The sequence below is a fragment of the Rhyacophila brunnea genome, unplaced genomic scaffold, assembly GCF_057557595.1.
Source record: "Rhyacophila brunnea isolate RB1 unplaced genomic scaffold, BYU_Rbru_1.0 scaffold_21, whole genome shotgun sequence".
In the NCBI taxonomy this organism is placed as follows: Eukaryota; Metazoa; Arthropoda; class Insecta; order Trichoptera; family Rhyacophilidae; genus Rhyacophila; species Rhyacophila brunnea.
The window spans coordinates 24,038,162-24,053,704 of NW_028232871.1; the positions used below are offsets into that span (position 1 = coordinate 24,038,162).

Genomic DNA, 15,543 nt, shown 5'->3' on the forward strand with positions numbered 1-15,543 from the left:
TACACATTATTTATAATATTAATACTACCGAGCGATGGTACTTATTAGAATACAAATTATTTAGATAAATGGAATATTATTATTCTTCGTCGGGACCCTATGACTCAGGATTGTTTCAAGCTAATGAATTGGTACAAGTAAAGGCATCCAATATCTAAAGGACAAGATAATGCGGATGACACAAACGGATTTGACACAGACACATGACACAGACGGAAACGTAACACAATTTTTTTCTATAGTACTTATTCCACTTTAATTAATATATTAGGACCGGTTTCAACTGAAAATGTCCCACTGAGGCGGACGAAACCGGTCCTAATATATTAATTAAAGTGGAATAAGTACTATAGAAAAAATTGCGTTTTATTAAATAAAAACAACAAGTGAATTAATATTCATTTTCTTTTTTTTTATAGATTGCCGACACATTACCGTCAAAGTTGGGCTCCCTCACACTCCATCTCCCCTCGAAGAGTATGTCTACCCCACCAGCCCTCGTGACTCCATCTCCGCGCATCATCACAGCGGACCCATTCACGAAAGCGTCGCTCACCCAAAAGACCAAGGGTTTCTCGTTGAGGGGCATGCAGAATTCGGACCGACCACAAGTCCTAGACTTCCTCAAGAGAACGTTCTTCGTGGACGAGCCTCTCAATATCGCCGTGAAACTCATCGACGGCGCTCGCGACTCGTGCGTCCAGCTTGAGGCGTTCTGCGAGGATTCCATGAACGAAAATATGTCTGCGGTGGCTGTTAGTGATGATGGAGAGATTATTGGATGCTTCTTGGCGGGATTAGAAAAGGTTGAGAAAAATGAGGTAAGATTGTCAAATTGCATCATAATCTACAAAGGGTTGGCTCGGTTTGCATTAGTTTCATCCCTCACGCAGTACTAATAATTATTGTTGCAGTGATAGTTCGGTATAATGCGAGGCATGCTTTAAAAAATCGGTGTGTGTACTTATGTACGCGCATTATAAGATATACTTCTTTGGCGCAACAAAACAAAAAAAAACAAAATATTGCAGAATGTACCTACTTTGAAAGAAAAAAAATCTCAAAACCTGTGTTTGAAAAATTTAGCAAACCGCTATTTCGACCATCTTTGCTTAAACAGATGACTGTACAACTATTTTCGTTAACAATAATAATTTATTACAAATCAAAAGTAAAACATAGCCTATTTAATGGTTTAACTGAAACGTGATATTGCTTTTGTGATGAAACATAATAATTATTATTGTCTTCAATTATTATGAACCGCTAATAAATAAATTGACAAATATTATCCTAAACTGTAAAAATATGTATTTATACGTCTAAATATTGTAAACCCATACCATTGTTTGAATTATTTACCAACTCAACGTTCACAAAATTAATTTATTTATTGATATATAATTTTACTCATAAATAAAAGTTGCAACATTCAGTCTTTACCCAAACGGCCCAATCCACAGCCCTCAATATCACAGCTGAAAATTATAAACCTCCAGCATTTAGAACACCCGAACGTCGCTAAAATAAATTAATAAATTATGTTGCATCGGCCGGCAAAACATCCGTCCCACGCCAAATTAATGCGTTACATTTGCGCGCGCAACTTCGTCACACGCCAAAAATACACTCTGATTTGTTTTCCAAAACGCGCCTTAAGAAGTATAACTTCAAAAATAGGTTTTTTAGATACATCGAATTATCGTGGCTGTGGTGTCATATCGCTGTATGTCAAAGCCAGGCCGAATACAAAAATAATGAAAAGTGGATTGCCTTCTGTGTGAGGATGTAACAAGGTTTAACTTTCTAATGTGGAGAAATATGGGATAAACTTAAACACGCGTTAAAGAATACCGATTTTATTTTCATCACGTAAACGAAAGCGCATTAAATATTGGTTATATTTGAGGACGTTCCGAAGACTTTTATATACCAAATCTCTCTTAAAAGTCTTGATCTATGGTGACTGGCTTCACACTTTTTTGCACTCTTTACTATACTGACTGATACGCCTCTTTGCCTGATTAATCGCATACAATTATTAGATTAATTGATATTTAGTTGTATTAATATATGTGGGTAGTAATATAATAAATAAACAGATAATATATGTATAAAAAATATTTTTAGAATATATTAGGTACCTACATCATTTTTATCCTAGAGCCGGAATGCAAAGTTATGGAGCATATTATACTCTACTTGCATGACCAAATTCTTGGAGAATTTTTATAAGGCATTTTAAAATAATGCTGTGATATAATTGACCTGTTTTCATTGAGCGCTTTTAAAGCTAGAAAACGCATTGCGTATAGTAAAATTGTTCATTATTATTATTTTCATTTGAACTGACCTGAAAGTAGGACAAAGTAAACAGCCTATATTCTGAAATCTAAGCCGAGAGCATTAAAAGCATATTTTGCATAGACATCCCAGTATAATTAAGAAATTTTGAATAAATAATAATGTTGTTGAATTTAAATATGGAACAAAAGTTTATATGAAAATATAATATGTACCTACTTATGTATTTCATAGAAAAATTGGCTTTATCCAACTGACTTTCTCTTATGCCGGGTCCACACTGGCAATATGTCGCCGGCAACCTCGTTAAATTTTACGATAGTTATCATACTTGCCGGCGACAGGTTGCCAGTGTGGACCCGGCATTAGACATTCTTACATACTGCAGTCTGCAATTTAGAAGAAATCTTTATTTAGCTACGTAGTTTTTTTCGACTTATACGAGGTATAAATGAGAACTCTGTCATTCTGGGCAGTGTTGATCTGTGTGTACCTGATAACTATCTTAGAAATAGAGAGCATCAGTTGTTTATCTTCCCAAGGTGCATAACCAACCTGCCACTGGTAATGCCAATTGGGAGGGCAATAACTATGTTCAACGAAATTGCTTCGGGTGTTAATATAATATTCCACCTACGTGAGAATGAGTATAGGTGGACGTTGTTTTATAAATTCTTAAAATAGGGTCTGCTTAACTCATTCGGTGTACTTCCTTGTACCTATCTAATTTATATTTTTTTGTATTTACACATTTCTACTGTTTAATAATTTAGTATCTATCTCTTTTTTTATGTAGTACTGTTTTATATTTCTTTGTTTCTAAATCTCATGTTGTGAACGTCTTAAACTTATTATTTGTAATGTCCACAATATGTTCAAAATAAATAAATTGAATTGAATTGAATAAACATGATTGAAAAAACAAACTTACAAATTTACTATGAATATCAATTAGTCAAATAGAATTAGGTACTTATATAAGAGTGGTAAATTAACATAATTTAAATTTAAATACTTAAATATAAAAGTAAAATTCCTAAAACTTAAACCAGAAAGTCCATAGGAATCAAGCAGCAAGTGGTAGCGGCAATTTTCTTTTGCGCAAATGTCGCGATCGAGTCGCCATAAGATTTAAAAGGGGGCCTTGAAACAGTAAAAACTAGTCATTCAATAATTATCAAATTATACAAAAATCTTAAATCATAACAAAATCCTTGTAACTGACATCAAACAGGTATATAATTATAACCACTCAAACTGATATGTCTTTTCTTTTATCCATGTCTGTTCCCAATAGGATCATATGGGCCTCGACAGGATGGAGGTTTGTATTAACAGATTTTTATTTTTGCGACAAAATGAATGTTAGCCACTTGCTCAACTTATTAAGTCCACCATACTCTGACTCCAAACACAAATTGAAAAACAATACGTGTATTTGCCAGATCCAGGATTTGAACCTAGGACCCACGACATTATAAGCCGAAGCGTATGCCGCTCGGCTATTATGGGCAATACATACGTACGTGTACGCTAATATTATGAGATCGCTGTCATCTTCAATAAAAAAAAATGTATATGTTAAAAGACACATTGTTATTGTTATTGGTACGTTGGTAGTTTATGAATGAATGAATTTATGGTTTTTATTTTCTTTTTATCGTGTCAATATCAGTCAGTGCCTCGGGCCGCCAAATCACTAAGCCCGCCACTGGATTTTATAATATTATGGAAAACATTAAATAATAAAATAGTGATTTGACTAAATTAAGTCAATAATAAAATGATTTTTTGCATTACAGAAAAAGCTTGTAAATATTGATTTTGCACAAGAAAACTCGTGTTATTTTCCACTTGAATAGTTATCTAGTAAATGTACATTTTCATTTTGCCATAAGGCTTTCGCGCTTTTTCCCCCATTGTAAAAAGGTTAGAGTTTTTTTTCCGTTCAAGGTTGCCCGTCTCAACAATAAGCCCATATAAATCATCGGGGATTGCTCTTGAAGCTATGACTCCCTCAGGTGGCGTTACTAGCATCGTGTGAATATCATAATTAATATTATCTCATATTAAATTGGAAACTGATAATATGCTTTTCGCGAATTTATAACAGTTTTTTTGTTGTAATAATATTTCTATGAAAAATGAAGTGATTAATTAATTACCTACCTCATGGCCCCCACTAGGGGGGGCTGACAGGGCTCTAGCCTAGGGGCCCGGGCTCTGGAAGGGCCCGGCGAGACGAGTCGACCAGATAAGTGAGATAAACACAGACCACAACTTTACTCTAATAGTAAAAAAAGTCGCCTGCGGTGCTATTTTGCTTCAATACTTATTAATAATTAAAATATTTGATTGTACGATGCAATTTTTAACTGTTTTAACTGTGTGCCGATACTTTACAACTCCATAATTCAAATGGATAGGAAAATACAAAAAATCGCTAAAAATACATCTTAATTTTATCGCGTACGCCCGTACACCATGGAAAACGCTAATGTAGCGCGTCACACTACCTTTACCCTTAGTGATAGGAGGGCCCGCCAAACTTCCTAGCCTGCGGGCCCGCTTCAGGATGTGGGGGCCATGACCTACCTATTTACTATTTTTTAGTGTCTAACAATGTAGTAATTGAGTGGTCCACAAGCATAGTGAACCAAATCCATTCTGCTTTTTTTGAGTAAGCTAGGTTCAAACATAATATTCGAGTATTTCTAATTCTGTAAGGGTATGATTACAATTCTTAAATGTTATTTTGAGTAAATTTAAGTTATTATCTAATGGAAATCATACCCTTACAGAATTAGAAATACTTAAATATTATGTTTGAACCTAGCTTACTCAAAAATAACCAGAATGGACTTGGTTCACTATGCTTGTGAACGACTCAATTGTAGAGTGACCGTGACATCTACATGTGGGTTCGATCCCTGCTTTTGCCATAGATCACATTTTTTTTAAATTTGCGTTTGATCTAAACCATGGGTGGCCAACCTTTTTAGCAGCCGGGCCAGATTCTAAAAATGAGATTTCCTACCGGGCCGCACAACCGATTTTTTTTTATTTTACAAAACAGAAAAAAATATATTAATAAAATAAAACATAAATGAGAATCAAACATATTTATTACATTAGACTTTTTTTAAATAATAAAAAATAAACAAAATAATATAAAAATAATAAATTTTAGTGAGAAGTTTGATTTTGTGTGGCAGAACTAAGTGCATCAATATCGATATCGAGTGAGGATGTTCCTACATGCAAACAGTTTTCCAAATACACATCAGTGATTCGTGTTCTCACTCGGGATTTGATATGCTTCATCCGACTAAAAAGCTGTTCACACGTGTAAGTGTTTCCAAATAGCGAAGTCATCATTAGAGCATGTTTGTAAAATGCAGGATATTTCTCCTTTAACTGTTCATCGCAACATATTTCACAATGTTCCATTTTGTAAATTTCCCGGTAATAAATTCACGTCTACGGAGAATGGCGTTGCAAATGCAGCAAAAAGCACACGGTGCTTTATAAAATCTTGAGCCAATATTGAATCTCAATTTGCGAAATTAGCACATCTAGCAGTACTATTTTGATATTGTTTTTATTTTCTCACTGCTTCACGGGCCACAAGTTGACACCCAGTGAGTCGCATGCCGCCCGCGGGTATTGATTTGTAAATCGACGATATTTTCAATACAGTAAGCCATAAATAGATAAAACTTTGTACAGCAGTATGCAGACGATACTCATCTCCTTCTTACGATTCAATGATGTCAGCCGAACGGACGTAGGTGTTCACAATCCACTTTATAGATAGAGCCTAAATATATGAAAACGAAGCTGAAAACAACTTATTAAAGCTAGTAATTTAATTTTCTGCAGCTAATTTCACATTTAAGACTATATGTGGCAAGCTTCATACTTGTGCAAGATTCATTTGGCCAAGCCGCATTGGGTCTAATTTGAATCTTTTGACCTGACTAATTCTCATTAAAATATTGAAATCATTATGTAAACATAGAAATATATAAGTATTTTTTTTATTTTTAAAATAGTAACAATGGATCACCGTATTTATAGAATGTTGACAGCTATTGTATAGGTGTAGAGTTTACGATAGCTTAATAAAATTTGAAGTTGATTTACTCAACTTGATGAGTGATGAGACTGATGACAGCTACAGTTGATGCATGTTTTGAGTTAAGTATCATATTTATTGGTGTCACACAATGACATTATTAATGTCATTGGTGTCACACATGCTCTATGTCGTACATAACATATCCGTTTACAAGATATAGTTGAGTAAAGTGTTCTTTATTTAATGAATTTCATAGTAGAAAAATCTTTATTTGCGTTTATTTCAAAACTGTATTATTGTGGATAGGCCTTTGTGATGCTTAAACTCCAACTGTTCATTCAATCTTCAGATTCTCACAATATACCCTTAGTTACGTCGCTGTTTCTTTCGTTCTCCCGCGTTGCCATGGCAACTAAGTGTTTCACCACTCAGTAATAATTCTCAGAGAATTTTTGAAAAGGATCAAATGAAAGTAATATATATATTGCTTCGCTGTGTAAAAGGGCATTTCTACTAACTTTATTTTAAAAGCCAATGACCTACTAAGCCTCTGTAATACGATTAATTTGTTCTTTAAAGAAAATCAGTCTACATAAGCAATTCGAAGCCGTACTGGCATAACCCATAATTAGAAAATCAATATATGAGAGATTTACTATTCGTTTTAGATTTAGACACATAATCACCACTGCTGGATTAATGCCAACCCTAGCTCCTTCCAATCTTACTGGTCCCTAATTCTTCGTTATCGCATACATAAACAGTGTGAACTTGATGTGAGTGAGGCAATCAGGAGAGTTTTAGAGCTGTCCTGTGGACGTTTAGTCCTACTCCTTGGGTATCACTGTATGACTGCATTTTCCAGTCAACCCCTATCACATCGCGTACATAATATTATATACCTCCTTTCTATCCCATGTTGCGATATGTATGTCTCTATGCCCATGTGTCACAGGTATAAGTGCACACATATTTTGTTGATGGTGCTTTTTAAATAATCAGGCCAAAAGTTAAACTAGGCTTTTTAAAATATTGTACACGTTTTAAGCTTCAATGTTATCATCAAATAGTTTATTAGTCGCAATCCATTTTATATAGGTCTATGTGATGTGATTTAATAATAACACAAAAAATCTGATCAAATTATTTATCTTCAATCAAAATTAGATAAACTATTGAGAATATAACATTATTTATTAAACACACATAATTTATTTGAAAACACATATATGTTCAATAAAAAATGTTACATTCTCAATCTTATTAATGATTATTCTTTAAATAAAAAATAGTTTATATTATTAACAAGTGCAACTAAATTTTTGAGAAATCCTGACACCGGTTAGAAATTAAGGTAGCTAATAATTTGATACTTTGATTTAAAACACTTTAAAAATGTCAATTACGTCGTAATTAGATAGGACGCACAAGGTTTAATTGGTAATAAAGCACATCGGCGCGAATCCAGTGGGTGTAAGTATCCAGCTGGGCGTCTTTTTTTTTCAAAAGATTTTTTTCTGTTGTAGGTATATATTGTCTGAGTTGTTTTCAAACTATGTATTCAAAATTAGTTCGATTTTGAGGTAGGACCACAGAGTTTTGGCGCGAAACTTTGTACTCGGCCCGTAAACTAGAGTGTATAATTAAGTATGAATAAGTATTAAGTATGTAATTAATGCTTATGCGTAATTACTATAATAATTGATATTGTATGTAATATGACGTATACTTGAAAACGCCTTGAATACGTCATATTGAGTGCCTTTGTTGCATATCCTGGGAGATGACCAATTCATGCACCAATTCGCAATGAGTTGGACTGTTGCATATTACAGCGAAATCTCTGTTCACTTGAAAGTTGGTCAATAAAGAATAAATTAGAATTTAATACTGACAAATGTTTTTGTATTACTCTTTCTATCGAGAACCCCGATTAAATATAATTATATTATGTCAAAAAGTTCATTAAAGCGTCAATCTGAGGCGAAAGATCTTGGGATAATTTTTGATTCTTCATTATCTTCTAGGATTCATCATGCGACGACCCAAACTATTCAAGAATCCAAATGTATTACGTACACTATACGTCTCATTAGTGCGTAGCATTCTTGAATATTGGTCGATTATCTGGTGTCCTTATGAGGTTTTCTATAAGCTTATTTTAGAACGCGTCCAGAACAAATTTCTTCGATGTCATCAAATGATTATTTTCCAACTGCCTTTTTGCAAGGCATGCTTACTTTTCACTCTCTTGAATCTCGTCGGTCTCTTCTTCTCTTGAAACACTTTTGCTTGTTAGCGCGAGGGATGGTTTCCAATCCTGGTGTCCTAATAAATTTGAATTTACATGCGCCTACCAATTACCTACGTGGTCGCAGCCATGATTTATTCTGGATCGGAACCGTTTCCTCGTGTCAGGCCTATCAGGCATCATTAGCGAGGGGTGCAAGATTAGTAAATGCGCTCTCTAAAGACATAGACATTTTCAGTGATGTACCTACTTTGCATTTTGTTTTTAAAACATTATTTTTCTGTGTAAAATTGTCTATTTTTGTTTTCAAAATTTTATTTTTCTGTATTAAATTGTAGGTACTTAAGTATGTTTTGATTTAATTTGTTTTTCTGTTATTATTATTATTATATTCTATATTGTAATATTTGTTATAATGTAAATCTCATGTTGTGTACGTCTTGAATTTAGATTTGTTATGTCCACAATGTTTTGTATTCTTAAATAAATAAATAAATGACTGGTTTCTATTACGCCGAATGTCCTTTTTCCTTAAAACTAATCTTTTGTTACTTTGCAGGATGACGAGTTCGACGATAGCTCGTTCCAAGGAAACCCTCGCTTCTCAAAGATCACCACCTTCCTCGGAGATATGGACAAACGGATCGACCTGAAGAAATTGTTCCCCGAGGCCAAGACTTACTGTGACATCAGAATAATAAGCGTCGATGGAACGTGGAGGGGGCAAGGGCTGGCGGCTAAGTTGACCGTATTGGGAATGTAAGTACCGATTGACTATTGCAAGATTCATTATAAATTTGTGAAAATTCCATATGCGGACGACACAAAGGGACACTAGCGATGCTAATAATTATATCCATTAGGCCACGCGCATTAGATAACCAATTGTGGATACTAGACTAAAAGTGCGGAGCGTCTGGGTATTGGGAATGTACACGGTAACGTGCTATGGTACATACGAAAGTCAGTGACATCTGCTAGATTTTATTAATCCCGCCGCATTAAAATATCTAACAATAATACATCATTATAGATTATTTTTCGAAATGTACCCACATACCATTTGTATGTGTGCGCGCCTAAGCTAAATAGATAATCATTTATAAAGAAATATCTAGCGGACAAGGATCATTAATTTGATACTGAAATTTGCTAGTATACAGCGACGGGATTCTTTGAAGCAGATGACGCAATCGATAAATCGTAACATTTAAAAGGGGGCCTCGAAACAGTATACACCGGTCAGAAAATTATTAAATTATTCATACAAAAATATTCACTAATCGAATAGGTACCTATAAAATATTAACCAAAGCACAACAAAATCTCAAATGCAACTAACATAACCATTCAAACATAATAGCGCCTGTATACGTGCATGGATTTATTTGCAGCAATAGTGAGTATTTTTAACTATCGTGACAATAAACGTTTAGTAAAAGTGCTGACTGTCTCTCCAATCTCATTCTTCAAGTGTAAGCGAGACGCGATGTTGTAACTTTATGGTGCTATTTGACAGATCGCAAAAATCGGTTAACCTCAAAATGAGTCTCTACGCGGTGTACTTTTTTGCCGGCAGGTTCGCCACTCTACTCTCGTTCTACTGCACAGGCGTAGATCGAAAAAATCCCAACTGTCGCATGAAGATTCAGAACTTTCCGATTTTTTTTTTATTCATGAATGCAATATTGCAACTTGCATGATAATATGTGTTTACATCAGGGCTCGAAATGGAACGGAACGCACCGGAGCGCCGTTCCGACTCGTGAAATTTGTAAAATTATCGCTCCGTCTCGTGGAAAAAATATGTTGACCGCCTGAGCTAGATAGGCCATAGAATACAAAATCTGACACACGTGTTTTTATAAAATACACATACGATTTGATAATTATGTAAATATCTTCAGAAAATTTGTCGAGCGCTCCGGTTCGTAAACTTTTCCATTTCGAGCGCTGGTTTACATGTGCATTTTCTTGTTATGGCCGCGATAATACGTACTGGCAGCAGTAAATCCATACACGTGTAAAGGGGGTAATATACCTGTACAAAATAAATTAACCACTTATGTCTTATATTGTTATGAAAATCACTGTCATCTTAAATAATAATTATTTTTAGAATTATGGTTTTTATTTTATTTTATTTCTCATCCCTTAACCCGCTACTGCAAGTATCGACTTTTTCTTTCAATATGACATTCCTTCCTACATCACAATACCTTGACGTGATTAATCATTCATGACTCATCTCTTACCTAATTCGTATAAGATTTCCTTTTCTAATTTTCCATGAAATTGCATGGAGAATGAACACCTGCCAATAAATTTATATTGAACGGAAATTAGGCGGCCATTTATCAATTAATATTAATGTGGCGCAGCATTATTAATTATATAATGAATGACGGTTGTACTTATTATTATTAAAAAAATAATGAATCCATGCGGAAGATTCAAATAAAATAATTATTTAATCAAATAGGTTCAACACTAGACTATGCCTACTTCTTACGTGTGACTAGTGACATCTATTTACCAATGTAGAAAGTTAAGCATATTATTACGAATCTCTCTTGTATAGAATAAAATTATATTTTTCACAATAGACAAATAGTAAATTACTGATACTTTGAATTTAAAAAATAATGTCACATACGGGAAATGTGGTAATTATTTATAATACGTAGGTAACTATAGTCAAGTTAAGTGTGCAACAAGCATCATTCTTTGCATGGGGCATTTCTATTATAAAAATAGAAACCACATTGATCCATGTTTTATTCTTTTAACCGTGGGAGACTTATTTTATTTTAAATGCTTTAAATGTTTTCATTTGTCAGGTTGGCATTACATATTTTTCAATGTTGAGAAGTTAGCTGCACACTTGTCTTATTATTTAAAAAAGTACCTACCTACAGACATACAAACTTATCTGAAGAATGGAATGAGGGAGCCACTGTCGATAACTACCCAATCAAGACTCGTAACTGGACAAAATCTGACATTCAAATGAAATTTTCAAAATGGCGTCCTCTGGTAGTTCGTAGTTCCATTTTTGTCCATTCTACAGATAAGTTTGTAGGTCTGTACTTAATATGTTTGAAATTTGAATGTTTTTTTTTAAATAAGTACACTACATCATATATATTTATATAATATGTCTGTTATCTATGACTATACATCACTACACAGCTGCTTGTTATACGGTTTTTCGATCTATATAACTTTTTAAATTGTAACTCAATTATTTTGATTTATGACCCATTTAGGATAAGTATAAGAAGTTTTTTAACCTGTCACCATCAGTGACTTAATAACCCAGGGCGAGCCCTACCCTTCTCAGAGGATTTCCTCCATCGCCCCATATCCTAGGTCAGTTTCCTAGTTGATACCGTCCAACCACACAAGTTTATGCATTCAAGTTGACATGCGATTCAGAATGCCCCTCAGCTGGTGGGCACTGTCTATTCTTGCTACAAATATCTGAGTCAACTAATATTAACGTATGTGGAAATACATTCTTCTTGGAGGAGGTTGTAGAACTCAAGTTTACACTGTATACATTAATATGTAATACCTTGCTTTTTAATACATCGAAGTTCATCGGTCTCGGTGAGAGTCCAACACTAACCCGTACCTATGTAAATAAATATTGGTCGAATCAACATCTTGTACATCAGGATTTTTGTAAAACGGAAATGTGTACTAGACATTAGATGGTTTTGTCAATTAAAGAAGCACCAGTTTGCCGCAATGACTCGGTTTTATTTCCAACTTATAGGTAGATTTTTCTTTTTTAAATATCACAATGAAACCTACACTGTAATAAGATTAAATCAATGTTTCTATAATGCTAAGTCTTGATTATTGTTTGCTTATATTATAAACTCACCCAAAACTAGTACATATGTCTGATTATTATTTTATTGTTACAGGGAATTAGCTTCGAAGTACAACGTTGACTTCTACAAAGTTGGCTGCAGCAGTATTTTCTCAGCAAAGGTGATGAGGAAACTGGGCTATTACGACGGTTTCAAAATCAAATACGCCGACTACAAAGTGGATGGCCAGCAAGTCTTCTACCCTGACCATCCCCACACGGAATACACCATCTGCGTCAAATCAAAGTGAACTCTTCAATCTGATATTAGTCATAAGATAGAGTAGTCACTCGGTGGAAAAAAATGTCCTGTTCAAAGGGGTAATGTTGACGACATAAAGATTTGGAATTCATTTGGAAAATTAACCCATTCGCTGCGTCCAACGCAACTGGTGCGTTGCCCATTAGGTGGCCATTAGATATAATTAACATGTTATTTAAATGTGGTAATTAAATATTAATTAAAAGTTCCGCAGTGCATGGGTTAATAACAAAAAATGCTTAGTGTTTTTTTTGTTTTTATTGTTTATAGTCATGTGTAATTGATATCATGTATGTATAAGACTAATTAAAAAATCAATTGAATATGCCAATTTAACCATGATGTACATAATGCATGATGTCCTTCAGATGAAAAAATATCCGTTACGATTACTCTCAATGTGAGGACAGCGTCAATGATGTGAATGAGAAATACATTTTTGGTGCCATCTGGTATATATTGACAAAAGTTTTTTTAATGAGACTCATTTATTAATTACACAAAAAGTAGATGTCTCTATTTTTTTATTTTGCTATTTTTACCTCGGAAGCATTCACCTTAACGTAATAATTAAAAATGTATATAATTGATATTATGAAATTACTAACTAGCTTGTATAACGAGCTATGCTTTAAATTTAATACGAATAGTATCGACTTGTGATGTTAATTGCTAAGTATCTGGAGAACAGATTGAAATAAAATGTATAAGAACTTGAAATGTAAATATAAATGATTGAGGATGCCATGTAAAACATAATCCCAATTTAAAACACTCCTATATTAGTGATAAGAGTAAATGTATTTGTATTATAATAATTATTATGAAACATATTTATTAGAAATTGTAGCAATATACGGGTTAACTAATTGTGTATTGCAATTACTTTAAAAGTACACACTAAGAAAAACATTCGCTCATGGTATTTGATCCAATTACCGATCTACACTAAGCGTCGTTCACCTATACAATAATTTTGAATATTGTTTATGATATTATCAGTGTATTCAGTCAGATTTTGAAGTTTTGAGTAGTCATGAATAATTGTGGGATTTCTATACAGTCCGACTGATGTTAAAGCCTAAATATACCTACTCGTTTATAAAAATCGTTTGCTATCGAGTCTGCCATTCGTATTTAGGTAAGCCCTAAATAGTCGTAACATGTGTTATCGATTGGTACACAGCATATCTAAAGGTAAATGATAGTTGAGCAAGTCAAAAAGTTTTTTTTTTTTCTATACTTGTTAAGCACCACAGTGCATGGTTGTTACATCAATCCTATGCGGCTTCATCTCAAGACAAGAAAATGTAGCACTAAAATTTTTTCATTGGAAAGCGATGGGCTATCTCAAATCATTGAACATTTATTTCCACAACTCACCATTATAATATCAAGTGTACTATTAAAATGGTCGCAATGTATGCCTAGTTCATTTATAATATCACATAACTACTTTTTGTAACGATGAATCAACCTAAACGTTATTTCTTATGTACCTTATCTCATTTTATAGATGTACTAACACACTGTTAAACTCAAATATTACTGCATTCTATGTGACGTTAACAAATTATGTATTAAATCTGTATAAAAATACTGGCCGATTCCGTCACAATGCCTGATCCTATGCTCTACTTCTCAATTCAATAACTTCTACAGTTCGCAAGTCTGTACGACATCTGCTAATCTGTTTTCGGTCTGAACCACTAAATGTGAGGTGCTTTATCGATGTATGATCCATGTCGCATGGCTGGCCCATCGCAGGCGTTGGATTTTGATAAATATGTCGACGTAAGGCTCATCACATTCTGATTGGAGTGATATCACAGATGGATTGGGTTAAAATTCTTTCACAAGTAGAATCACAGTCTCCCCAGATAATAATGAGTTTAATTACAATTACTGCTAACAAAACACAATGAAATAAATGTATAAAAGAAAAAGGAAATTGTTAAATTCGGTACAATTATTTAAATTATAAATGTTGATAGTGTTATTAATTATTTTTCCATTTCCATGCATAGTCTGAACTGCAATTTTGAAATGTAACAATGTGCTAAAATTGATTTAAAATAATGAAATTCTATCTTATCCAATCGTTACTATGTCAATAACTAACTATTATAACAATGTCTGCAAGAATCAAGTAAAACATGATAATTAATAATATGGAAGAACTCTATTTTACTTACGATAAAGTGCAGTGGTGTCACACCTGTCGTGAAACAAGGTTGACACATGACAGTAAAACACGTCTCTGAGCTTCCAAAATATGGAATATAAACAAAAAAAAATGTATGAAAATAAATGTCTGTTGACAATGATATGTCTGTCTAAATCATTTGTAATAATATAATCGTACGAACGAAATTCAACGATTATAAAAATATGTTTCATAGATAATAAATTATAATGATAATTTTATAAGAATATTAATGTTTATAAGTATATAGTAACATATATTATTGTTATTCCTAAACAATCAAAACAGTCACAAATATTTTTATTTTATAGGTAAATAAGTATATGTTTGATACATATTATATTAATAATTATTATATATTTATAGAAAATGAAAATATATGACTTCTAAACATATGGCATGGTGTTTTTATTTGTGTCCGGAAATTTGTACGTATGCAGTTCGCCGTATCACACTTCACCGTGAAATGTTGTATGGGAAATATAATATGGTCGTATATTAAAGACCGTCCAACCTCTTTGGGTCGTATAGTACTGAGATAAAATTCTTATTAATTAGC

At 33.4% G+C, this 15,543-nt stretch overlaps 1 protein-coding gene across 2 annotated transcripts in view; it reads left to right on the forward strand.

Moving 5' to 3' along the window:
- Nucleotides 1-14,714, forward strand: part of LOC147070875 (arylalkylamine N-acetyltransferase 1-like) — a 135,225-nt gene extending 120,511 nt beyond the window's left edge. For both annotated transcript variants that reach the window (XM_085948805.1, XM_085948804.1), the window contains 3 exons: nt 420-821; nt 9,196-9,395; nt 12,572-14,714. In XM_085948805.1, coding sequence (XP_085804931.1) covers nt 480-821; nt 9,196-9,395; nt 12,572-12,767 — 738 coding nt within the window. In that variant the 5' untranslated portion in view covers nt 420-479 and the 3' untranslated portion in view covers nt 12,768-14,714. The remainder of the gene's footprint in view (nt 1-419; nt 822-9,195; nt 9,396-12,571) is intronic.
- The last annotated feature ends 829 nt before the right edge of the window (nt 14,715-15,543 follow it).